The sequence below is a fragment of the Gadus morhua genome, chromosome 11 (assembly GCF_902167405.1).
Source record: "Gadus morhua chromosome 11, gadMor3.0, whole genome shotgun sequence".
In the NCBI taxonomy this organism is placed as follows: domain Eukaryota; kingdom Metazoa; phylum Chordata; class Actinopteri; order Gadiformes; family Gadidae; genus Gadus; species Gadus morhua.
The window spans coordinates 24,325,460-24,351,766 of NC_044058.1; the positions used below are offsets into that span (position 1 = coordinate 24,325,460).

The 26,307-nt window shown below is 48.3% G+C and overlaps 3 protein-coding genes across 4 annotated transcripts in view; 2 read left to right on the forward strand and 1 right to left on the reverse strand.

Annotated features, from left to right (window-relative positions):
* The window catches only part of dhx16 (DEAH (Asp-Glu-Ala-His) box polypeptide 16), a 15,732-nt gene extending 1,776 nt beyond the window's left edge, over positions 1–13,956 (reverse strand). Inside the window, exons 1-19 of the mRNA XM_030370067.1 lie at positions 13,829–13,956; positions 12,456–12,658; positions 11,505–11,743; positions 10,763–10,937; positions 10,406–10,462; positions 10,053–10,307; positions 9,710–9,943; positions 9,415–9,606; positions 8,753–8,863; positions 8,462–8,577; positions 7,820–8,030; positions 6,546–6,644; positions 6,267–6,419; positions 5,611–5,751; positions 5,095–5,257; positions 3,806–3,924; positions 2,967–3,034; positions 1,553–1,715; positions 592–753 (exon numbers count right to left, since the gene is read on the reverse strand). Coding sequence (XP_030225927.1) covers positions 592–753; positions 1,553–1,715; positions 2,967–3,034; positions 3,806–3,924; positions 5,095–5,257; positions 5,611–5,751; positions 6,267–6,419; positions 6,546–6,644; positions 7,820–8,030; positions 8,462–8,577; positions 8,753–8,863; positions 9,415–9,606; positions 9,710–9,943; positions 10,053–10,307; positions 10,406–10,462; positions 10,763–10,937; positions 11,505–11,743; positions 12,456–12,653 — 2,856 coding nt within the window. The 5' untranslated portion in view covers positions 12,654–12,658; positions 13,829–13,956. The remainder of the gene's footprint in view (positions 1–591; positions 754–1,552; positions 1,716–2,966; positions 3,035–3,805; positions 3,925–5,094; positions 5,258–5,610; positions 5,752–6,266; positions 6,420–6,545; positions 6,645–7,819; positions 8,031–8,461; positions 8,578–8,752; positions 8,864–9,414; positions 9,607–9,709; positions 9,944–10,052; positions 10,308–10,405; positions 10,463–10,762; positions 10,938–11,504; positions 11,744–12,455; positions 12,659–13,828) is intronic.
* Positions 13,957–14,277: 321 nt separating this feature from the next.
* On the forward strand, positions 14,278–18,284 carry LOC115553640 (lysosomal thioesterase PPT2). The gene is made up of 8 exons (XM_030370071.1): positions 14,278–14,574; positions 15,148–15,301; positions 15,597–15,692; positions 16,362–16,469; positions 16,855–16,938; positions 17,223–17,307; positions 17,815–17,869; positions 18,003–18,284. Exons 1-8 carry the CDS (start codon positions 14,413–14,415, stop codon positions 18,144–18,146), a joined length of 888 nt encoding a protein of 295 aa, XP_030225931.1. The 5' UTR covers positions 14,278–14,412; the 3' UTR covers positions 18,147–18,284.
* Positions 18,285–18,445: 161 nt separating this feature from the next.
* On the forward strand, positions 18,446–26,200 carry si:ch73-95l15.5 (uncharacterized). Of its 2 annotated transcripts, none has more exons than XM_030370068.1 (9): positions 18,446–18,593; positions 19,360–19,557; positions 20,896–21,914; positions 22,008–22,151; positions 22,833–22,979; positions 23,068–23,235; positions 23,535–23,726; positions 24,470–24,697; positions 25,229–26,200. In XM_030370068.1, exons 2-9 carry the CDS (start codon positions 19,374–19,376, stop codon positions 25,322–25,324), a joined length of 2,178 nt encoding a protein of 725 aa, XP_030225928.1. In that variant the 5' UTR covers positions 18,446–18,593; positions 19,360–19,373; the 3' UTR covers positions 25,325–26,200. The 2 variants fall into 2 exon arrangements, with proteins under 2 accessions (XP_030225928.1, XP_030225929.1); XM_030370069.1 differs by having other exon boundaries at positions 23,562–23,726.
* Positions 26,201–26,307: the final 107 nt, after the last annotated feature.

A 26,307-nucleotide genomic window follows, 5' to 3' on the forward strand; every position in this document is an offset into this window, starting at 1 on the left:
TTCCCACCTCTTCCTTAAATTTCCTATAACATCCTTCCTCTTACAATAACACCCGAGCTCTCGCTAAATCGTCCTATAACATCCTACCTCTTCCTTGAACGTCCTTCCGCTGCCTATGACATCCTACCACCTACCACAACCTATATTGTCCCATCTCTTCCAACAAGGCCTTAACTCCTAACTCAAGGCGTTTCCCTGCAGAGAAACAAAGCCCTCTGTTATCTTAAGTGGTTCAGTGGAGCGTTCACAAACACCCTCTGATAGTGCCGTGTTTAAATGGGCCTTCTAGATACGGAGGGTCCTGACTGGAGGTGTTCAGTGTAATCTGAAACGGAGGGTGTGGATCAAATGACGGGTTTGGTTCAGAATAACAAACCAACCGAGCACCGTTTGCTTCAAATTAAACTCTGGGCAGGAGACGTGTTCCTCTGTTGTTTGAATCCTCCTGTTATTACTATTGATCCAAAGGGTCTTACAGAAAGCGTTTCATCTAATGGCTTCAATGAGCAGATAGGGGTCAGGTCATCCCTGCTCTGAGATGCCGACAGGTGGACTGCGGACCACGGGGGACGGTAACGTGGGGGTCCTGACCTTGCGTATGGGCATGGGTTCCCCCTGGCAGCTGACCACCTCCACCTCGATGCGCTCCATCAGCCCCTCCAGCTGGTCGCGCACGTCTCGCGCACGCTTCATCGACCGGAACTGGATGAAGTTCTCATAGCACCACTGGGTGGAGTAGCCGCTCTCTATCCACTGCAACAGTCGGCAGGTTACAGGCAGTAGGATACCGGGAAGTACAGTCGGCGTGATGCAGTCGGTAAGGCAGTGAGATACAGTCGGAATGATACAGTCGGTATGATACAGTCGGAAGGCAGTGAGATACAGTCGGAATGATGGTCGGTAAGGCAGTGAGATACAGTCGGAATGATACAGTCGGTATGATACAGTCGGTAAGGCAGTGAGATACAGTCGGAATGATGGTCGGTAAGGCAGTGAGATACAGTCGGAATGATACAGTCGGTATGATACAGTCGGTAAGACAATGAGATACAGTCGGTATGATACAGTCGGTAAGACAGTGAGATACAGTCGGTCAGACAGTGAGATACAGTCGGAATGATACAGTTGGTATGATACAGTCGATAATACAGCGAGATACAGTCAGAATGATACAGTCGGTATGATACAGTCGGTAAGGCAGTAAGATACAGTCGGAATGGTACAGTCGGTATGATACAGTCGGTAAGACAGTGAGATACAGTCAGAATGATAGTCGGTAATATGATACAGTCGGTAAGACAGTGAGATACAGTCGGAATGATGCAGTCGGTAAGGCAGTGAGATATAGTCAGAATGATACAGTCGGTAAGATACAGTCAGTAAGAAGAAGACTGAAATATACATTCTGCGAGATACAGTATAACCTCTCCGTCAACTTAAAACAAGATACAGTCCATAAGAAAGACAGTGAGACCTTCAGCTGGAACGGTCATTAAGACAGACAGAAGCGGTGAGTCAGTAACCGTGGGCTTTCCTTATAGGCGACCCTCACCTGGGTGTAGACATTGAGCAGCACCAGGTGGTCACCTCCAGGCACCACAAAGTTCATCCTGGCGTTGTCGGCGTGGACCACCTTGTCTTTGGGTCGGTAAAAGATGGAGTTGTTCACCGAGAGCATGGCGGCGATGGTCAGCACCTCCTCCGAACACTTGTACCTGGAGAGGGGAACAGCGAGCCCTTTATTAACATCGAGGGCATTTAGCCGGCGCTTTTATCCAAAGAGACTTACAATATGTAGTGGTTTGTGTCAAAAGAAAACAACAATATATCGCTGTCGGTACAGTATGGATGTTCTTAGAAACAAGTGACGGGCACTTATAATTGCAAGGTTAACCCATTCCCCGTGTTCAACAACGATAGGTAGGATAAGATGCTAGCCGATGCTAAGTACTATTTTTAAGTGCGAGGACGTAAAAACACACGATAAGTATGTAGGCAAGGCAACTTTATTTATATAGCACTTTTCATACACAAGGCAGACTCAAAGTGCTTCACATATAAACATTGTCATACAATTAAATAAAATAATAGATAAGTAAAAGAAAAACATATGCAAAGAAATGGGTAAAATAGAAAGTTAAAAAGGCATTTTAGCATTAAAATATTTGTTGCGTAGTCACTAAATCCTGCTTTCCCATGTTTTGTGTTTACTCTGGGGATAATTAACAGATTGGTCTCAGAGCTTCTTAGTGGTCTAGAAGGCTGATGTAGTGGAAGCATATCAGCTAAATATTTTGGGCCTAAACCATGTAGGGATTTATAGGTTAGCAACATGATTTTAAAATCAATTCTCTGACCTACAGGAAGCCAATGTAACGATTTCAGAATTGGTGTAATATGATCAAATTTTTTGGTCTTTGTTAGAACCAGTGGGTCTTGAGTGTCTTGCGGAAGCTGGTGAGCGACTCTGCCTTCCCGACAGCGGCAGAGAGCTCGCTCAACCGTTGCGATGCCAAAACAGAGAAGAGTCGTGACTTTGTTGTGTGACCTTTGCTTTGCTCTGGCCGTTTGCGGTACCAGGCGTTTGCGGTACCAGGCGTCTAGCTGAGGTAGTTGAGCGGCGCACTCGAGCTGGGGTGTGCGATCTGACTAACGCTTGGTGGTAGGCAGGGGCAGTTCCATTGACCGCCTGGTAGGCCAGAGCCATTGTCTTGAATCTGAACCTTCAATCTGATAGCTAGTCTATCCTACAGCTACTTGGATGTTACGCGTGGTTGAGTTTGTGTTGGGGTGAATTGGTTTGTACCGTGTTGTTTAGTGAGTGAGTGAGTGAGTGAGTGAGTGAGTGAGTGAGTGAGTGAGTGAGTGAGTGAGTGAGTGAGTGAGTGAGAGAGAGTGAGTGAGTGAGTGAGAGAGTGAGAGAGTGAGAGAGTGAGAGAGTGAGTGCGCATGTGTGTGTGTCTTACTGCTCAGAGGCTAGAATCATCTTGCTCAGCATGGGGTCCACAGGGAGTTCAGCCATTCTGCGGCCGAGCTGCAACACAGAACCGGTTACTCAGATAAGGTGAACAAATACAGGCACTAGCTAGGTGCAGCTGCTAACAAGGTGTAGCTGGTACTAGGTGCAGCCGCTAGCCAGCTGAAGCTGGTACTGTGTGTCGCTGGCTGCTAGTCAGGTGCATCGGCTACCAAGGTATAGCTGGTTTCTCTTCAGGTATAGCTTAGCCAGATGCAGCACTGTCAGGTCTAATCTAGACAGGTATAGCCGCTAGCCAGGTGTAGCCTAGCCAGGTATAGCCGCTAGCCAGGTGTAGCCTAGCCAGGTGTAGCCTAGCCAGGTATAGCCGCTAGCCAGGTGTAGCCAAGCCAGGTATAGCCGCTAGCCAGGTGTAGCCTAGCCAGGTGTAGCCGCTAGCCAGGTGTAGCATAGCCAGGTGTAGCCGCGAGCCAGGTGTAGCCCCTAGCCAGGTGTAGCCCCTAGCCAGGTGTAGCCCCTAGCCAGGTGTAGCCCCTAGCCAGGTGTAGCCTAGCCAGGTATAGCCGCTAGCCAGGTGTAGCCTAGCCAGGTATAGCCGCTAGCCAGGTGTAGCCGCAAGCCAGGTGTAGCTGCTAGCCAGGTGTAGCCTAGCCAGGTGTAGCCTAGCCAGGTATAGCCGCTAGCCAGGTATAGCCGCTAGCCAGGTGTAGCTGCTAGCCAGGTGTAGCCTAGCCAGGTGTAGCCTAGCCAGGTGTTCCTAACCAGGTGTAGCCTAGCCAGGTGTTCCTAACCAGGTGTACCTAGCCAGGCGTTGTCAGCCAGGTGTACCTTGGTGAGTTCCCCCAGGTGGTTGAGGGCGCCCAGGGCGTAGAGCTGCTCCAGGGCCAGGACCAGCGTCTCATGGGGCGGAGGGTCCATGAAGTCAAAATGGATGAGGTCATTGATGCCTGTAGGACAGAACAATACATGAGTCTCCTCTGGACCAATGGAAACGTAGGAGAGAATCCTCTGGACCAATAGAGACAGCTTCATGCCTCTGTCACGTTAAAATTGTACAGGGGGCGAAAATTTTACCGGCCTACGTCATCGTTTGTTTACATCCTGACAACCTGCCCGGCAACAGACGACGCGATGCAGAAAACATGTTTCCAAACGACGAAATAACATAATACAGATAGCGGATCGCTATCTGTATTATGATAGATAGTGATAACACTTGTTTTTACTTTATATTTGTATTGTATTTAATTGTTTAATCGAAACAATAAAGAAATGTGCCCGCGAAACGGGCGATCGCGTCAAATGACAAATGTTTTGCCCGCGAAACGGGCGATCGCGTCAAATGACGTAGGAGGGTTCTTGAAACATAATACAGATAACGGATCGCTAGATAAAACTTGTTTTTATTTTATATTTGTATTGTATTGAATTGTTTAATCGAATTTAGCTAGTAAACTGAGTGTTTTAAGCAGGTTTCATAGTCTAGAATGTTCAGAACCTTCCTACGTGATTTGACGCGTCATTTGACGCGATCGCCCGTTTTGCGGGCAATTTTTTTTATTGTTTCGATTAAACAATTAAATACAATACAAATATAAAGTAAAAACAAGTGTTATCGCTATCTATCATAATACAGATAGCGATCCACTATCTGTATTATGTTATTTCGTCGTTTGGAAACATGTTTTCTGCATCGCGTCGTCTGTTGCCGGGCAGGTTGTCAGGTTGTCAGGATGTAAACAAACGATGACGTAGGCCGGTACAATTTTAACGTGACACCTCCCCTAAAGACCCGCAGGAAAAGAAGACTACAACATTAACTCTCAGACTCTTGAGCAGCAGGACTGTGTTAAACGAGGTCTAACCTAGACTCTTGAGCAGCAGGACTGTGTTATACGAGGTCTAACCTAGACTCTTGAGCAGCAGGACTGTGTTATACGAGGTCTAACCTAGACTCTTGAGCAGCAGGACTGTGTTATACGAGGTCTAACCTAGACTCTTGAGCAGCAGGACTGTGTTATACGAGGTCTAACCTAGACTCTTGAGCAGCAGGACTGTGTTATACGAGGTCCAACCTAGACTCTTGAGCAGCAGGAATGTGTTATACGAGGTCTAACCTAGACTCTTGAGCAGCAGGACTACGTTTCCCAGGTTGGTTCTCTGGATCTCCGGCACCGTCGACTCCTCCATCTCGTGTTTGAAGGCCCAGGCCGTGTACAAACGGAAACACTTTCCAGCCGCCACTCTGCCCGCACGGCCCGCCCGCTGATTGGCCGAGGCCTGCCAACCAAAACACAGCAGGAAGCGCGACAAGGCGAGATTTAAAAGGCGTCTTGGAAATTGTCTAGTCACTAGTATAAGGAAGGACATACCTCAGCCGGGCGTGAAAACAAATGTCTGCAGCATTAACTCGTTCCCGGAAAAGAGGGAAAATGCAAATAATGAACTGTACTGTACTGTACTTTCTGCTACTCCACCCAATTGTGTGGTTTATCTCTTTTTTAATATTTGTATATTTGGAATTAGACAAATTAATTCACTGTCGCCGTCACCCGTCTGTGGGCGTACCTCACCCCCTTAACTAACGAGCTTTCTGCGGGGAGCCCTGAAAGTGGTGATGAGTGTGTAATCACCCGTGAGCAGGGGGTGACGATGAGCGACTCCATGCCGGTGCGGGCGTTGTAGCTCTTCTGCTTGCAGAAACCCGGGTCGATGACGTAGATGATGCCGTCGATGGTCAGCGACGTCTCGGCGATGTTCGTGGCCACCACCACCTGGTCATCACAGCCCAGAGAGAAACTATGCATCCCATTACCGCCCACACGACTGGGACATCACATCCCGGAGAGAAACCCTACATCACATCCTGCACGACTATGACATCACATCCCGGAGAGAAACTATACATCGCATCCTGCACGACTGTGACATCACATCCCGGAGAGAAACTATACATCGCATCCTGCACGACTACGACATCACATCCCGGAGAGAAACTATACATCACATCCTGCACGACTATGACATCACATCCCGGAGAGAAACTATACATTGCATCCTGCACGACTGTGACATCACATCCCGGAGAGAAACTATACATCGCATCCTGCACGACCACGACATCACATCCAAAAGAGCAGATATACAACAGACCACATCCCACACAACGATGACATCACATCCCGAAGATAATCTATACATCGCATCACATCCTACACAACCATGACGTCACATCCCAGAGGGAGGCCGGCCGTCACCCGATGAGGCCCTGGGGGGGGGGGGGTCTGACCTTGCGCGCCCCGGGGGGGGTGGGGTTGAAGATCTTGGCCTGCATGTCGGAGGGCAGGTTGGCGTAGATGGGGAGCACCAGCAGCTCCGAGATCTTGGAGCCCAGCCTCCTACAGCGCTCCTGGAGCATCTCACAGCATGCCTCGATCTCCTCCTATAATAACGTATAGACACGCGCACTCTTAATGTAGAGAGGACTGGAGGTGGTGAAAGAAAGTAGTTCGTCCTCGTATCCCATGATGCAGCGGTACCTGACTCATATCCCATGATGCAGCAGTACCTGTCCGGTGAGGAAGACGAGGACGTCCCCGATGGGCTGGGTGACGTGGATCTGGAGCACCGACACCACGCAGGCCTCCAGGTAGTCCGCCTCGGGAGCCTGGAGCACACAACCACACCCACAGCTACTCACTCGCCCTGTGTGCAGGAGCAGGTAGCGCGGAGGACACCCTGCTAGGGAGTCCGCAGGTCGGCTGCAGACATTGGAGCTCGAACCCAGAACCTTTGAGGGACTTTGATGACGCACCGTACCTTAATGTCTAACTGGGCTGATTGTTGGTACCTAAAAGTCTATTAACCTTTGAGTGTCTGTACCTTATGGGCTAGTGACCTTTGAGTGTTGGTACCTTAAGGGCTAGGGATCCTTGAGTGTTGCACCCTTAAGGGCTAGGGACATTTAAGTGTTGCACCCTTAAGGGCTAGGGACCTTTGAGCGTTGCACCCTTAAGGGCTAGGGACCTTTGAGCGTCGGTACCTTAAGGGCTAGGGACCTTTGAGCGTCGGTACCTTAAGGGCTAGGGACCTTTGAGCGTCGGTACCTTAAGGGCTAGGGACCTTTGAGCGTCGGTACCTTAAGGGCTAGGGACCTTTGAGTGTCGGTACCTTAAGGGCTAGGGACCTTTGAGCGTCGGTACCTTAAGGGCTAGGGACCTTTGAGCGTCGGTACCTTAAGGGCTAGGGACCTTTGAGCGTCGGTACCTTAAGGGCTAGGGACCTTTGAGCGTCGGTACCTTAAGGGCTAGGGACCTTTGAGCGTCGGTACCTTAAGGGCTAGGGACCTTTGAGTGTTGCTAACTTAAGGGCTAGGGACCTTTGAGCGTCGGTACCTTAAGGGCTAGGGACCTTTGAGCGTCGGTACCTTAAGGGCTAGGGACCTTTGAGCGTCGGTACCTTAAGGGCTAGGGACCTTTGAGTGTCGGTACCTTAAGGGCTAGGGACCTTTGAGTGTCGGTACCTTAAGGGCTAGGGACCTTTGAGCGTCGGTACCTTAAGGGCTAGGGACCTTTGAGCGTCGGTACCTTAAGGGCTAGGGACCTTTGAGTGTCGGTACCTTAAGGGCTAGGGACCTTTGAGCGTCGGTACCTTAAGGGCTAGGGACCTTTGAGCGTCGGTACCTTAAGGGCTAGGGACCTTTGAGCGTCGGTACCTTAAGGGCTAGGGACCTTTGAGCGTCAGTACCTTAAGGGCTAGGGACCTTTGAGTGTTGCTAACTTAAGGGCTAGGGACCTTTGAGCGTCGGTACCTTAAGGGCTAGGGACCTTTGAGCATCGGTACCTTGGTGTAGAAGATGTCGACGGGGAAGCGTCGCCCTGGGATGCGGAAGACGGGCGCATCGTCGAAGAAGCAGGAGAAGCGCTCGGTGTCCAAGGTTGCACTGGCCACCAGCACCTTCAGGTCGCTACGGAAACGAGCGATGTCCTTGATGAGGCCGAACAAGATGTCCGTGTGGAGGGTCCGCTCGTGGGCCTCGTCGATGATGACGACGCTGGGGGGGGGGGACACGGTTAACACTTTTAGAACGTGCTCTGTTAGGGAGAACTACGAGAGCCAGGCCATACAATATATATGGGTTAGTTCTGGTAACTCTAGCTGGTAGAGGAACCTGGTCACTCCAGCTAGTTAGTACTGGTATCTTTAGCTGGTTGAGGACCCTGGTCATTACAGCTAGTTAGTATTGGTAGCTGTAGCAAAAAGCATGACCTGGTCACTCCAGCTAGTTATTATTGGTAGCTGTAGCTGGGAGAAGAACCTGGTCACTCCAGCTAGTTAGTACTGGTACCTGTAGCTACTCAGTACTGCCGACGATACCTGTAGCTGGTTAGTAGCGTAGTAGTCCTGGTAGTATAACCTGTACCTGGCCGGGTCCAGCTTAGTGAGTACTGGCAGCAGTGGCAGTTGTAGTGTTTGGAGGACTACCTGTAGGTGGCCAGGTCAGGCTCGGTGAGGAACTCTCTCAGCAGCATGCCGTCCGTCATGTACTTGAGGATCGTGCGCTCGGACGTGCAGTCCTCGAACCGGATGCTGTAGCCCACCTACATGAGGTCACGCACGGCACAGAGGAAGTCACGCAAAGTCAACAGGAAGTCACACACACAGGATAAACAAAGTTACGCACAGGAAACACAAAGTCACACACAGGGGGCAGGAGGTCAAACACAAGACACAGGAAGGCGCACACGCAGGAAACAGGAAGTCAAACACACTCACCTCGTTTCCCAGCTTGGCTCCCACCTCCTCGGCCACCCTGGCGGCTACAGACATGGCGGCCACCCTACGGGGCTGAGTGCAGCCGATCTTCAGACCGCCTTTGGTGTAGCCCTGAGGGACGGTTCACAGACCTCAGTATGAGGACCTAGACCTAGCCCTCCCCCCTGCTCTGGTGTAGCCCTGAGGGACGGTTCACAGACCTCAGTATGAGGACCTAGACCTAACCCTCACTCCTGCTCTGGTGTAGCCCTCAGGGACGGCCCACAGACCTCAGTATGAGGACCTAACCCTCATCTCGGGTCCGGCAGTTCTACTGCTGAACTAGCAGAACTTCTGGGGGGGAGACGGCACAAGAGACTGTGCTGGAAACTGATAACTGCAGGGGGCTGAGGTAAGCCTTGGTTTTTTATATCGTAATTTCGAAATTCATGAGAGGATTTTATACAGTTTATACAGCGGCCGTTCTTGGCGTTTATTGGAAACCTTTACATGACCTTTTATACATTTGACGAATTATGTCCTATTTAGTGCTTACAGATCCTAACTTCAGCCGCACGATTGGTCAAAACAAGTATGAATGTATGCAGACAAGGTACCTGTCGCTTTGGATAAAAAGGACTGCCAAATGCCCTTAATGTAAATCTAAAAGATCTAGGACTCACCGCCTCCATGAGATACTGGGGGATCTGTGTGGTCTTCCCGGAGCCCGTCTCCCCCTCTATGACCAGGATCTGGTGCTGGTCGATGGCTGCCAGCAGGTCCTCCCGGTAGGGGAATATCGGCAGCAATCGCCGCACCTCCTGGATGGACTCCTTCCTTATCTCCGCCTGCGACAGGCCCGCCTCCTCGCCCTCCTGGGAGACGATACTTCGGGTCAATTACTGGGGTCAACTGAAGCCAGCTACTGCTCCAACAAGGTCCGTCTAGCGCTGGGGTTAACCGGCGTCGGGCGGGTACCTTCTCAGTCATGGTGCCCTTCATGGTGACGGCGCTGCTGACAAAGTTGATCATCTCGTCCTCCTCCAGGATCAGCTGATACCGATCCCTTTCCTCCTTCATCCCGCGCTCCCGCTCCTGCTTGGCTCCGAAGGAGAGGCAGGCCGTCTTGAGGCGTTCCTCCTCCCATCTCCCCTGCTCCCCGCCCACCTCCATGGGCATCTCCTCCAGCTCCAGCTCCCTCTGGGGCACCTCCTGCAAGGAGAGAGAGAGAGAGAGAGAAAGGAGCAAGCGGTTAAGGAACGAGTCATTCCAAGGAGGAGCCAAGAGAGACTTGATCACGGGAACACCTCCTCCTCCTCACCTTGCTCCTCTTCTCCTCTGGCATGAAGTATCTGTTCTTCCTCTCCTGCTGCTCCTTGACCCCGGCCTTCTTGTAGTCCTTGGCCAGGTCCCTCAGGGTGCGCTTGTACTCCAGCTCCTTGCGCTCGCGGTCCGTCATCTGGTCCGACGCGAACAGGTACTCCTCGTCGGCGATCTCCGCCTCCAGGTCCTCCAGCTTCTCCGCCTCGCGCTTATTGAGGTACTCCCAGCGAGAGCGCTTCCTCAACTCTGGGAGCTGGGGGGGGAGAAAGAGACGGAGAGGGGGTTAGGGTCCAGCCTGGTAAGAGGTCTGACCCGACCAGGTCCACAGATCTTTCTGAAGGACAGACTCACTATTTTCCTCTGGTCTTCTTCGGCCATCTTCAGTCTCTTCTGAGCCTCTTCATAAGCCTGGAGGACAGGAAGACACAACATCGCCGTCAGAGAACAGTTGCAACATTCTCGTACCTGACATCAACATCATAGAACAGTCCTAACATCACCATCAGAGAACAGTCCCAGCATGGCAATCATACCGTTTTAATATCACTCTTACAGAAGAGTCCCAAAATAAGCCTCATCAGTATGCGTATGGTAAGTTGTATGTTAACTGTACACCTGTCACATCCTGTGTGTGATAGGGTGGTTGGTGGTTCAGCTGACCCTACATCCTATGTGTGTAGAGTTGTTAGTGGTCGGGAGCCTCCTAACCTTTTTGTCCGTCCTCTCAGCGATGTTCCGCGTCTTATCTTTGTCTTTGAGTTTGACTCTCTCAGCGAACGCGTCCCTCTCTTCGATGTCCTGCACCCGCTCTCTCTCCTCACGCTCCCATTCCTCCTCCTCCTCCTCCTCCGGGTTAGCCTTCTGCTCCTTGAGTCCAGAACTCCTGGTGGTAAACCCAGAGAAAACAAAGAACATAAACCTTCTGCCTCTGGAGTCTCATGGCAATTGATATGATTCCAAACTACTCATTTTCTACGGGATGTTCAAGATTTTTTCGACTAATCGTTGCTGGATTTGCTAGTCAGCACCAGAAATTGTAAACGGTGAAACAATGACAAATTTCTGCCAAGATATGTATCAGGGTAAGCTCGCCCCACACACGGAATTAACCTATGCACTAAATAATAGATTAAAATAACGATAAACTTGTCGTTTCCCACAACATCCGGTCATTTTTCGAATCATTTGATTACATCTGGTTCACTATTCTCCGAAAAGCTTTCATCCCCAAAATCTCCCACTGAGGTATCGAACTCTGAAGCAGCTCCCACACTTGCTCACGCGATCAGCTCGCACTGTTCTATTGGCTCTGGAGGCGTATGGCTGAAATGTCAATGCCTTCAGTCTGTTTCACAACAATGATTATATTAACTTACTTAGACAACCCACAACATTTTACGAATGATGCACCTAGCATCGGATTTTTGAACTACAGATGTGAGGAACAAACTTTTTAGGAGCTTCCTCCTCGCTGGACGACTCGCTCTCCTCCTTCTTCTGCCTGATGTGCTTCCTCTTGCTTCCTTTCTCCTTGCTTTTCTTCTTCCTGCCAGTCTCCTTCTCCGCGGGAACGTCTATCTCTCCGTCGCTGTCCTCCAGCAGCGTGTACGTCCTATTCTTCTTCTCCATGGCCACGACCTCCCGCTCCAGTGCCCTGATTGGCTTCTCCACCACCACCTTACGGGGAAGCTGAGACAGCAGGACGTGGTCATGGAGACCAACACTTCATGTCATGCAAACAACACTTCTAAATATTCTCACACTGCAACTTGTGAAACATGTCACCAGACATGTTTGTATCTATGAAGGCACGTTATATCATGTTATCTTTAACTTGCAAACAAGATATTAAGTCATGTTACAGTTTATATAGTTATATATTGAGAAATGTAATTTATGTTATCATGTTTTATAGAATATTCTATTTTACGCTGTTATTGCCAAGTAAGCTTTCATATAAAATGAATTTTTTGTGGTGTATTGGCACATTAAAGTTAAAATTAATAATTAAAAAGCTATAAAAAAAAGAATTATCTAGCTGGTAGCTACTACAGAAAACGAGCTAAAAGTCGCCGAGATCCTAAGGGAGGGCCTGGTTTGTTGTCCGACTCGCTACCACAAACGATCTGATAGTAGATCTTTTGTTAAAAGTAAGTAGCTTTTATTAAAAGTTACTCAACAAAACGTACGCCGACACATTCAGCTTGAGTATTAACCAAGTGTCACCGCTCAAATCCATGAGTACTAGTTCTCTCACACTGTGATCAAACAATACTAAATGACAACATTACAAACACTAACAAAAAATCTATATAAACATATATATATATACACACAAACCATCACAAGCCCTATTGATATTACAATGAAATCATTCCTGACTCCTTCACAATGTGCTTACTTTGTCATAGAGCTCATGAGCGAAAGAGGTTACGGTCTGGTCGATGTCAATCGTCCCTGTCTTTTTGAGACGGGACACAAAGTCCTCTGGGCCAGACGACCTCTTGGCAGTTCCGATCATGAATTGGGCCACATGCTTGTCACTCAAACCTAGGATGTCATGGAGGCGGTCCTTCACCCACTGGTCCAGGTTAGCCATGATGCCTGGACACATAATAAGAAGCACAGGTTCAGGGTTTACAATATAACACATACCTGTCATATACCTGTGACTCCTTGCTTCACTTAACTTGACTCACTTTAGTAAGCCTACGTTATATATACACTTTAATTGTAATATCCAAGCTTATTTTATAACATTATGCGTTGGTTAGATGCTTACATTATCTATAATCAGAAAATTATATTCCTTGTGCTTATATTTCCTGTGGTTTTCATTATTTTTTTTTAACATTTTATTTACTTTGATGTTTCTTGCTTAAGCTGAGCAACGGTAACAAACACTTTCCTCCCCGGGATCAATAAAGTATTCTGTAGCTGTACACCTCACACACACGGCTCTATAAGACATTCACTAGCTGATCATTCGTGTGGATAACACGTATAGCTGTAGTGAAACCCTGTAACTAGTATCTGTTCATTAAGGTTGAGCTCAAAGTGTACACACGACCAGAGAAGAAGATTGATAGACCGGAATTATCCGACAAGCGAAAACGATGAAGCAAACTGTCTTCCAGTGGATATAAGTTGTTTCAACCAGGTGAAACAAAGTGGTGAAACAAAGATATAAAGGCAGTTAAACGAGTCCTACATGAATAATGGGTGTGAACCTGAAAGTAGGACAAAACATATTGTCTCGTGTAAATGCATTCATATGTGAGCCACTTCTAGATTTCCCCTAGTTACTAGTCAAATGTTACTAGTTATCTTTGGAGCACACATCGGGTATTTTAGCTCAACTGCCTTAGATATGAAGCTTTATATTGTAGGGACAAAACGAACCTCCTAAACTGTATGTCCGTGGCAGTACAACAAACCGAATCAACCAATACAATGTAAAAGTGTACGTTAATGTGTTCTTTCGACCCGTCACGTTACCTCTTCTAAAGTCAAACGTGAGTGCAACTTTACAGAAATTACCCCAAACATTGTCTGATCTGCATAGAGCTACGTTACACTAATCGACCTGATATGATACATAATTCAAGAATGGGTTGGCTCTAAGAGGCAGAATTAACTGTAATGAAGTACTCCAATGAATCTAAAGTTGGCCAAGATACAGTCAAACGCTGCATTCATAATAACTAGGAGGTCAAATATATATTTGACTTGGTTGGAGGTTAGTTAGACCGTTGAAAACTGAAATGTAAATACCTTCTGTATGTTAAATAGTTATGTCCTAGAGAAGGAAAATATATACTGCCATGTTGTTTTTGTACACAGCAGCGGAACAGGAGGAAACGGAATCGCGTCTTAAAAGCACGTGTAGAAAGAGCAGCTAGTAGCGCGCAGCGCCCTCTAGTGGTCGGTGGGTGAACTGAATACACCCAACCCATGGTTCCTGTTTCACCATAGACATCTGGTTTCACCGCTCTACAATCAGACCAACCAAACGTGAGGCTCATCTGACAAGACAAGAGAAGCCCTGTAGGAATTCGCCGACAGTGGCAAACTCACCGTCGCCTGTTGAATGTGGAATAAACACACAAGTTGCTAATAAGCGGAATTATTGCAAATGTTTTGTCAATACATGTAAGAACAACATTTGAGTCTGAATACATGGTTGCGGTAACGATGGCAAGCATGGGGGAAGTACACTATCGGTGTACTAATTTAAGTTCCTTACATTCTCCAGCATCGACACATGATAACCTCAGCTTCAGTGATAACCTCTTATCAGCTTCAGTGATCAGAGGTTTCTCGGCCCGGAGCTTTACCGACCAGGGTGGTTTGCGACGATGCGAGTGTTCGTGATGATGGTGATGATGATGCTGCTGGTCGGGGTGGGGGTTGTGGTGTTAGGGTCTGGCAGGTCAAAAGGCTACAGGCCCGTAGTGATTGTTCACGGTATCTTCGATGGACCGAAGCAGTTCAGAATGCTGTCTCGCTTCATAAAACAGGTAAATATCATTGCAAAATAAAAAATGCGATTTGGACCACATTGGTCTGTTTGTTAACAGTAATCTTGTTCCTTGTTTTTTTAATCATAATGTCACTTGACCTATTATTTTGTCAAAAGTTGTAGCCTACCCGCAACAGTTGTAAAATATGTCCCCTGGCCATTACTATCAAAAACGAAAGCATTTACAATACTACACTGAAGGCTACACTGCTCTCTTTATAGCATAAACTGTATCTTCTTCAAACTTCTGCTTTTATATTTCTTTTTTTTCGTTATGTAGACTAGGCCTATATATTCATCCTTAAATGTTACCATGAATTCGTTGAAGACAGATAACTGACAACATAATTTAGTCGGAACTGGTCAGGATCAAGAAGTGAAACCATAGAATCTGTTTCACACAGAACTGAGAGATAGTTTACCTATAGGCAGTAGCAGTAGTCATTATTTGTTCCTCACAGTCTGGTACAACATGGAGCCGAGATTCAGTTGCTGAACGCGATGGATTAAGTGTGTGTGTGTGTGTGTGTGTGTGTGTGTGTGTGTGTGTGTGTGTGCGTGTGCGTGCCAGGCCCACCCTGGTACAGAGGTGGTGACATTGGCCCTGTATGACTACCTGTCCAGTCTGCATCCACTGTGGCAGCAGGTTGGAGGCTTCGGCAGAGCCTTGACCTCCATCATGAGTCGCTCCCCTGCTGGGGTACACCTGCTCTGCTTCTCTCAAGGTACACACACACACACACACACACACACACACACACACACACACACACACACACACACACACACACACACACACACACACACACACACACACACACAATGAATACATGCAAGCACGCACAATGAATACATGCAAACACGCACACACCTATATAAAGTCACGTTATTTAATAATTCAAATCTCCTGCCATCCTTTCCTCAATACACAAATAGTAAACCTTTGACGTGGAATCCTACGAAGTACGTGTGGTTGCCTGTCTGTCTGTCTGTCTGTCTGTCTGTCTGTCATCTCTCCAGGAGGTCTGATATGTCGGGCTTTGCTCTACACCCTTCCGCACCACAACGTCCACTCCTTCATCTCCTTGTCTTCCCCTCAGGCTGGCCAGTACGGAGGTCTGTTTACACCACCACACCATGTAGATAACAACATGAACACAACCTAGAGACCCACCTCATCTCACAATATCCGTAGTGGGAACAGTTTTGTGGTTTTAACACGTTGACTTGTGTTGTGAGGCACTCCATGGCAGATAACAAAATACAATCGTACTAACATTGACCTTATTCCTGTTGCTAAGTTGAACTCTCAGGTTTTTAATCCTAGTTTTGTAGGTACTATTCTACCCTCCAAAGCCATATCGAAGTATCAATTGAGAAAAAATTCTGTCAAAGCCTTTTTGATGGTCCCATTGTATTATAATAAGATAAATGAAAATACTATTCAGAAACAATGATTAAATTCAGTAAATCAATCCAAAATTCCATATATTTCTGACCTATGACCTGAAGCTTAGTCTGTTCTCAGCATCAATTGTAATTCTCCTGGTGTCTGGATGACAGCATCTAAAAATGATCAAACCTACCTCTAGACTGAGCAGTTTTCATCTCTCTGTAAACACCTGTTTACCTGTGGTGCAACACTTTCTTCCAGTGTTTCTTAAACTTTGTACTGAGTGTGGTTTGTTTTGGGCGGTGGCTAGGTTTAACAGACAAACAGACTAATGGTGCGGTTGGTTGCGTTCAACAGACAAACTGAAATTGTAGTTTTGGCCCCGCCCCCAGACACCCACTACCTGCGCTGGCTGTTCCCTGAGCGCTTGAAGAGGAACGTCTTCCACGTGTGTTACAACAACTTTGGCCAGAAGATTTCCATCTGCGACTACTGGAACGGTAATTATCTCCTGCCCGAGTCCTTCGCCTTGAGAAATGCTAGCTGTTTTCATTCTAACAGGACGTTCTCCTTACCCAGACCCTCACCACTGAGAACCCTACCTGTTCTGTATGTAACCAGACGTTCTCCTCCCCCAGACCCTCACCACTGAGAACCCTACCTGTTCTGTATGTAACCAGACGTTCTCCTCCCTCAGGCCCTTACCACTGAGAACCCTACCTGTTCTGTATGTAACCAGACGTTCTCCAGGAGAACGTCTGGTTACAAACAGAACAGGTAGGGTTCTCAGTGGTAAGGGTCTGGGAAGGAGAAGTTCTCCTCCACAGACCCTCACCACTGAGAACCCTACCTGTTCTGTTTGTAACCAGTCGTTCTCCTACTCAGACCCTCACCACAGAGCACGCTACCTAGCGAGGAGCAGCTTCCTGCCCCTCATCAACGCGGAACGTCACCACGCTCTGGCCCAACGTAAAGCACGCATCACACTTCCCTTTAATTTACTCTGATTTACTCTGCAAAAGCAGTTGACACATTTAATAGAGGAAGTAACAAAGTAATTAAAGGTAAAAAAAACAACAAGATACAAGGTACAAGAAGAGTAAAAAAAATTTGAAAGGGATACTATTCAACATAATCTACGAAAAGTGCATGCCACTTTTAATGTCAAACCTGAAGGTATCATTTATCCTATATCTTTTATCCAACATCGTATTTCCCACCACTGCTCATCTCTCTCTCCTCCTCATTGACAGACTGGAAGGAGAACTTCCTCCGCATCAGGAAGCTTGTGCTGATTGGTGGACCAGACGATGATGTCATCACACCTTGGCAGTCCAGGTAACCGTCTGACCTCTGACCTTTGACCTTGAACCATAGCCTGGAGTTGTCACTCAGCAGACTGGACCGGTCAATCAGCAGATGTTAAATTATATCGAAAATAATTGTACAATTATCTCAGATATAATAAACAAAGTAACAGATTCATAATTGTCAAATTTAGCATTCAATTGTAAAGTACTGGTAAAACATGTAGTAAGACTGAAGTCAGTTTATAGTTAATAGCTAACTTTACAGGTTAGCTATTGTTCGTTAGTTGGCTAGCATTGGTTTGTTTGTTTGTTAGTTAGCTGGGTAGCATTAGTTGGTAGCTAGCATGGGTTAGTCAAGTGGCATTGATCTGCTGACCAACATTTGTGAGCTACATAGCTAGCATTTGGCTGTTATTTCTTTAGCTAGTGTTGGTTAGCTAGCTTGAGTTGTTAAGCTACATAGTGTTGGCAGCCAGCTCGTGTCAGTGAGCGTTGTTTAGTTTGTATTGTGATGTGATCTGTTTCATGTCTCCAGTCACTTCGGGTTCTACGATGGTCAGGAGAACATTGTGGACATGAGAAACCAGGATGTGAGTTGTTGAAGTTATAATTCTTGTATTTGTGTATTAAACACGTGGCATGTTATTCAAGCCATACTATTACAGATAGGCCTAGTAAGTGTTTTTAAGCAGTACTACCACATGTAGCATTTGTTTTCATCAGTACTACAAGGAGGATGGCTTTGGGCTGAAGACCCTGGATGATCGTGGTGGTGTAGAGTTGTGTCAGTACTCTGGGGTCAAGCACGGAGCCTGGCACTCCAACTACAGTGTCTTCACTGGCTGCATAAAGCCCTGGCTCACCTGAGGAGCTACACCTGTCCTCTACACCTTTCTTCAATGTTTAACTTTGGATGTAGCATAAAATACAATTGTCATTTGTAAGGTTTAGATTACTTTACTAATTTTTCCTATTTAATAAAACATTTTGTGAACTTTGCCTTCATTTTTATGTCTGCTGAAATTTTGATACGTGTTAATCTTTTTATCTTTCAACCATGAATTTGAAAAAAACGTCATAATGTAACTTATTTTTGGTGAGTCAACCCTACATCATTTCAGGCGATTCGTTATACAACGACGAACTGCCACTGCGCGTCCCTGCTGGCTAAATGTTGAATCATTACATAACATGAAATAAATGATTATTTCGTTCTGAATGCTCAACAGCTGCTGACGCTCATAGCAGGTAGGGCCGGTGACGTCATCAAGGTAGCTTCCTCTTGTGGCTGCGCGCTCAGCTCCTGGTGTTGTGGTAAGAAACTCATTTTATTCTTTGATATGGTCTAATATGACCGAATAAAGCTTAAGTTAAGCGTCTTATATAACTATTCCAGTCACCTTTAATCGACTTTGAATAACTTCGTCGCTTTAATCCGACCGTTGAATTTGAATCTCGACGAGTCACGGAACTGGATTTATTTGGGAGACATGATATCAAACTTCTTAAAGTGTTGCATTACAACGACAACATCTACACGGTTATAAAAAACGACTTCTTGTGTAATGGTGAGGTAGAATATGGATAACGTTTAACTTTGGTCGTATCATGGGCGGAATCGCTACAGATAGACTTCTGAAAATAGCCCCAGATCCACGGCGTAATGTAATGTTATGGCTCAGTGGGACCAGGATAAAAGCTGTTCCGTAAACGTAGAGCTGGAAGCTTGTCAAGTCACTAGTCTCAACAGTACTCGGTGTTTGGGAGGTGTCATACATTATGTGGGCGAAAGCTTTGTGACTTTGTGGTAAAAAAATTGAGTTTAGAGCAGAAAGTTAAAAAGTTGCACACGGGACGTTTCGTGCTGACAGCGTGGCTCGACGTGACCGCGCTGACAGTTCCCGGCGCGCGCCTGCGGACAGACCGATGTACCGATATAATTTCCTCTCATAACAAACTTACAGACTGTCTTAACTTAGTGACGGACAGACATAACCTTTTGACAGACGGAAATAGCCCACTAACATAACTCATAGATATCATTTGGTGTGTATGTGTGTGTGTGTGTGTGTGTGTTCAGGGTTCCAGGCTGCGATGTCCTCCAGAGGCGTGTGTGAGGAGTGCTGCGTGTGTGGCGGACCCCTCCAGGGGAACCAACGACGATGGCTGTTTGCCGGTCAGAACCGACGCGGGGGCAGCAGGGCTCCAACTCCCACTCCTTCGGAGTCCCAGAGAGGGGGGAGATCAGCCTCATCATCCTTACAGAACAGCCCCTGGAGTGAGTACTACACTTGTAACAACAGATCACGAGACCCAGTCTTTACAGAACGTACACTTCACCAAATGAACTGATTCCTTTGACAAAATGTTTATTCGGAGGAATGAAGCAACATCTGAAAACCAAGGTTCTCTGCTGGAGTGTTCTTTGGTCTCTTTCTGCTTTAGTTTGTAGTTTTGTAACCGATTTGGGTATCGGAGCGTTCTGGTTTCTGTTTGTAGTCAAAGTTGCATTGACCAATCCGGTCCGTGTGGAGAGCAACAAAACCTCGGACCCCATCGGCTAGCAGCTTTTTATTGGCGTTGATATCTGTTCATATATATTTCCATGTTGTCTGGACCTGAAACGCCAATAAAAACGACTGAAAAGTCGTTTTTATTGGTCGATATCCAATGATTACCGAGACTTGAAGCAATCATGCGGTGATGTTCATGAAGTGGTGATGTTCATGAAGTGATGATGTTCATGAAGGCGTGATGTTCATGAAGGCGTGATGTTCATGAAGTGGTGACGTTCATGAAGTGGTGATGTTCATGAAGGGGTGACGTTCATGAAGGCGTGATGTTCATGAAGGCGTGACGTTCATGAAGTGGTGATTTTCATGAAGGGGTGACGTTCATGAAGGGGTGACGTTCATGAAGGTGTGATGTTCATGAAGGGGTGACGTTCATGAAGTGACGTTCATGAAGTGGTGACGTTCATGAAGTGGTGACGTTTATGAAGTGGTGACGTTCATGAAGGGGTGATGTTCATGAAGGGGTGATGTTCATGAAGGGGTGACGTTCATGAAGGGGTGACGTTCATGAAGGGGTGACGTTCATGAAGTGGTGATGTTCATGAAGGGGTGACGTTCATGAAGTGGTGATGTTCATGAAGGCGTGATGTTCATGAAGTGGTGATGTTCATGAAGGGGTGTCGTTCATGAAGGGGTGATGTTCATGAAGTGGTGATGTTCATGAAGGCGTGACGTTCATGAAGGCGTGATGTTTATGAAGTGGTGACGTTCATGAAGTGGTGACGTTCATGAAGGCGTGACGTTCATGAAGGGGTGACGTTCATGAAGGGGTGACGTTCATGAAGGGGTGACGTTCATGAAGTGGTGACGTTGATGAAGGGGTGACGTTCATGAAGGCGTGATGTTCATGAAGCGGTGACGTTCATGAAGTGGTGACGTACATGAAGTGGTGACGTTCATGAAGTGGTGACGTTCATGAAGTGGTGACATTCATGAAGGCGTGATGTTCATGAAGCGGTGACGTTCATGAAGTGGTGACATTCATGAAGGCGTGATGTTCACGAAGGCGTGATGTTCATGAAGGGGTGATGCTGTGTCTCCAGGTAGCTCGTGGTCTCTGGGCTCCTCGGCCTCGCTCTCCCGGTACCAGCTGGCTCTGAGCTCCCCCGCCAAGGGCCTGGACCTGCTCGCCGTGCTGAGCCACATCCTGGGTCGGACCGTACCACGGGGCGGCAGCCGCGGGGAGTTCCTGTGCGGTAAATGCGTGGCCATCCTGGAGCGAGTCTTCAAGTTCGACTCGGTGATCGCCCGCGTCAAGGTGCTCTCCTCGGAGCGCCTGCAGAAGCTGAGGGAGCAGCGAGACCGCATGGGCTCCTGGGTCCGCTACGCGTACGGCCGGGGCCCGGCGGGGGAAGGGGAGGGGCCCGGCGGCGGCGAGGAGGACGAGGACGGGGAGGGGCCGGGGTACAGGGAGATGCTGCAGGACAACATGTCCCTGTCGGAGTACGAGTGCTGGTCGGAGCGCTGGGACACCTGCCCCCACTTCGTCCGCACCGGCAAGCGCTGTGGGCGGGGCCCGGGCTGCGAGGGCTGCGATTCGCTGCGCGTGTCCGACTCGGACTACGAGTCAGTGTGCGGCGTGCCCCGCCACCTCCCGCCCCACGTGACCTCCTCACTGGCCCTGTCCCGGAACAAGTCGAACAGCATGCCCCTGCGCTGGTCCAGCCAAGCCTCGCTGGGCGGCTCCTCCCTCTCCTCGAGCCCCAGCTCCAGGACCAAGTCCGTCCAGTCGCTGGACTCCCTGGACAACGGCGGCGGCGGCGACGGAGGGGCGGACCCGTTTGACGGACCTGACGGCTACGTGGACCTGCTGCTCAAAGAGCTGAAGAACCTGGAGGGCAAGCCGGTCTGCTCGCCCTCAGGCAGTAGGATCCCCCTCCTGGACAGGAGCGAAGGCCGCCCTCCCCATCCGAAGAGAGCGCCGGTGGAGTCGTACACGGTGAACCGGAAGCTGAGCTTCGAGGAGAACGGACAGAACGGACAGGACGGGCAGAAGAAGGACAAGGGGACGAGGGATGTTCCCCTGGATCTGGCTGATGACTTCCTGCCTCTCCATCTCCAGGTGAACCCTCCCCTACATTGCGTGTTATCTTTCCCTACGCTGTTCCTCCTTCCTGTTCCCCGTTACTGGTTCTGACGCTGTCTTTCCTGTCAGGGGGCTGCCGGGCGGCTGCAGCAGGCCCTCGGGCAGCTGGGAGGGCGGCTGGACGAGGTCCTGATCCAGACCCAGTCTGCCCAGCTGGGACCTCCAGGGGACTCTGAACCCCCACAGAACCCGGGGATCAACGGCTCAGAACAGGTAGGGCCAGTCGTTAAAAGGCCTGGGTATTATTAAATCAATACTGGCGTACTGTTTGCACAGACGAAATGGCAGTTAACGGACAAATTGAACCATCCACCATCCGCATCGTGCTTTTATCGCTGCAGTGTGCACAGGGTACTCTAAAGAACTAGTCAAGCTCGGTGCGACCCACATTAGACAAGAGCCCCCGCATTGCAGGGACTATATCGTGCGCTGTGTTCGCTGTATTGGACACCAGCATTGGGTCCTCAATAGCTTTGAGGGGATGAGCCGCAGCAGTAAGTGGTGGATCAGGAGGAGGGTCCATCGCGTTAGGGCGCTTCTGCTTCCACTGGGGTGGTTTGCAGTCATGTACCAGTTCGATTTTTAATGTGAACTTTATTGTTGATGGACGTTCTGGTAGATTACAACTGACATTACAGATATGCAACTTATATTGTATGTATTATTGTTTGTTTTGAAATGGAGCTACAGAGCCGAGTACACGTTTTGTGGATCGGCTGACTCAGCTGTGGTGCTTTATGGATGTAACTAGAACGGGTGTCTAACCTTGTCTCAATTGAACCCATCTTAACTCTCCTGGACACTCTTTGACCCCTTCCTTCAGTCTCTCTCGCTCTCACACACATTCCGTCTCTCATTCTTAAGACTGATGACGTCGTGACGTGTGCTCTGCAGGTGTGGTTGGCGACGCTGCGCTCTGACTGCCGGGCAGGGTGGAGGGTGGAGAGGGAGATGGAGGAGATGAGGAGGGTGGGGAGAGAGAGAGACGGGGACCTGCACACCCTCTCTACCGTGCTGCAGTACAACCAGGACCTGATCAATGTAACACGCACACACACACCCCTTAATAACATGTAAATATATGATACTATATGTAGCGTCGTATCATGTGTATTATATGTACCTTCAGGACCTTCGTCTGACCCTCCGAGAGAAGGACGGGGTTCAGGAGGACTGGGAGAAGGAGAGGGAGGTGTGGAGGAGCCGAGAGGAGGCGCTCACTGCCCTGCTGCGGGAGAAGGAGGCTCTGCTCCTCCGCCAGAAGGTGGTGCTAGAGTGCTCCCACAGGGAGGTCCTGGTGAGAAGACGCGCTCCTGTTTTGATGGTTAAATCCTGATCCTGTTCAATCCTAATCCAGTTTGAATGATTTAACCCTAATCCTGGGTCTTTATGATCCTGGTTAAATGCCTTAATCCTAATCCTGTTTTAACTCGCGCTACTGTTTTGATGGTTTAATCCTGATCCTGTTCAAACCTAATCCAGTTTGAATGATTTAACCCTAGTCCTGGGTCTTTATAATCCTGGTTAAATGCTTTAATCCTGTTGTAATTCTTATCCTGTTTTTAATGATTTACCCAAACCCCCGTCTTTCTTCAGGAGCTGACAAACTCTGTGATTGGACAGGGGATGTCAGGGGGCGGAGCGGAAGTTGCCTTAGCCAATCAGCTGAGGGAGAAGGAGGTCTTGCTGGCTGCGTGTCTGAAGGACAGAGAGGACATCAGTACCACCTTGTGGAAGGAGATCAACAAGATGTCTGCTGCTCTGCAGGAACATTCTGAAATACACAAGGTGATACACGACACAAATACACGACACAACTTTGAAACCGCTTTGCAAGCCCCTCCTAGGGTCTGACACTAGCCCCTCCTAGGGTCTGACACTAGCCCCCCCTAGGGTCCGACACCAGCCCCTCCTAGGGTCCGACACCAGCCCCTCCTAGGGTCCGACACTAGCCCCCCCCTAGGGTCTGACCCTAGCCCCTCCTAGGGTCTGACACTAGCCCCTCCTAGGGTCTGACACCAGCCCCCCCTAGGGTCTCACCCTAGCCCCTCCTAGGGTCTGACACTAGCCCCCCCTAGGGTCTGACCCTAGCCCCTCCTAGGGTCCGACACTAGCCCCTCCTAGGGTCCGACACTAGCCCCCCCTAGGGTCCGACACTAGCCCCCCCTAGGGTCCGACACTAGCCCCTCCTAGGGTCCGACACTAGCCCCCCTAGGGTCCGACCCTAGCCCCTCCTAGGGTCTGACACTAGCCCCCCCTAGGGTCTGACACCAGCCCCTCCTAGGGTCTGACACCAGCCCCCCCTAGGGTCTGACCCTAGCCCCCCCTAGGGTCCGACACTAGCCCCTCCTAGGGTCCGACACTAGCCCCCCCTAGGGTCCGACACTAGCCCCTCCTAGGGTCTGACACTAGCCCCTCCTTGGGTCTTATCAGCGTCCCTGACACTAAGCTAGCCCCTCCTAGGGTCTGAAAGACGAGATGAACCACTTGGTTAATTTGTTTCCTGATTCTTCCTTTTGCCCTCCATCCAGAAACAGAGGGAGTGCCGCAGTGTGGCGATAGGAGGAGGGGAGCAGAGGGAGGAGGAGCCGAGAGAGGTGGAGGAGGAGGAGCGGAGGAGGGAGGAGAGCCGAGAGCGGCGTGGGCTTGAGCGGGAGCTGAAGGAGGTGCAGCGCAGCTTGGAGAGGGAGAAGGAGGAGCGAGAGAGGGAGGAGAGGAGACTGAACGAGGCTCTGGAGATGAGAGACAGGCTGATAGAGGTAAACGTCACACACAACACCACGACTTCAACACCCTCTCTTAACACACGCTACAACTAGCATACGCCAACGCAACACACGCTAAGAACCTACATGCTAACATTGCACACGCTACAACAATCAGGCGCTAAAGGCTGAATTACCTTTTGGCATTAGAAGGAATTTACAGGTTTTTAAGTTTGTTCGGATACACCGACTGCTTTCCAGCAGTAAACTTCTTGATATTGGTTACTTGTTCTCTTGATTCTGTTTCTGGAGTACCTCATTGTTATGTACATTTGGGGTTTGATATTTTTTTTTTACTGCACCATGGTGTACACGTTTATGTGACATAAAGGTGTAAATGCAGGTTGCTCTGCAGAGATCTCCCTGAGATAATTAAGATCTCTGAGTCAACGTGCTGTACTCAAAGCTGTAAATCCATCTTAAAATATCAAACGCTACACCCACCACCCCATAACATGACGCACACTTTACAACTTCTTGGATTTCCTTTGCTGATCTCGATCCATTGTTTTTCCTTTGCCGCAGAAAATCCTGTGGGATTCAGCGGAGAGGGACCGACTCTTTAGAGACGTGCAACAAAATCTGCTGAATACATCGGGATCTGCTGTTCAATACACTTAAGAAGGTTATTCTACTCATGAAGTCACTTTAGCAAGTGCTAACATACTTTATTATAGTTACTTACAGTACTGAACTCTATAATTAAATAATTTGCACATTCAATTTATTTGGGGACTGTTGGATGGGGACTGTTGGATGGGGACTGTTGGATGGGGACTGTTGGATGGGGACTGTTGGATGGGGACTGGTTGTTGGGTATGCCTAGTTCTGGAAAATTTGAAAGGTACTTTAGTTAGTTAAGAAAATCATTATTGGAGACTTTTTGATGGGGAATGTTTGTTAACGAATGTTTGTCAATAGAATGATGGTTACTAATAGTTCATTGGGGTATGTTTGCTAAGAGAATGATTTTTTTACTAACTGTTCATTAGGGTATGTTTGTTAAGAGATCGATTGTCAGGGAATGTTCATTAATGATGGTTGGTTGGAGAATTTTCTTTCAAAGACAGTTTTGCGCCTTCCTAGTCTTATAAGGTGTTGTAAAGCAACTCCAAATATTTAAAAGTATATCCAATCGAACTGCAGATGAATTGAATCACTGTTGATTTTTAAGTGAATGGGAACTAGGGGCAGTTACCGAATTCAATTCCATGGGATGCGGACCTGAATCCGGTTGTTACCATGGGAGCGGTCTTTCCAGAAGGAATCCTCCTTCTTTAAGTTGCTATGGAACTCGGAACTCTTGTTTGGAACCTGTTTGCCCTTCAGAGAACAAGCAAGGGGGGGTCGGCCTACACACTCTTGACCAAAGTAATTTATTAATACACTTTCTCCTGCCTAATTTAGCGTGCCAAGTTTTTAATACCTGTTTGAATGTGTTGGGTTTGTGGCATTTAATTTCGTTGAATTAAAGGGAATAAAATCCTCTGACCAACATTGGCTCTTTAAACGTCTCATCTGTATTATTTAAATTTCGATGCAGAATCAGTTGGCGTATGACCTTTTTTGTAAACGCCATGGCAAACACAAAAAAAACAGCAATG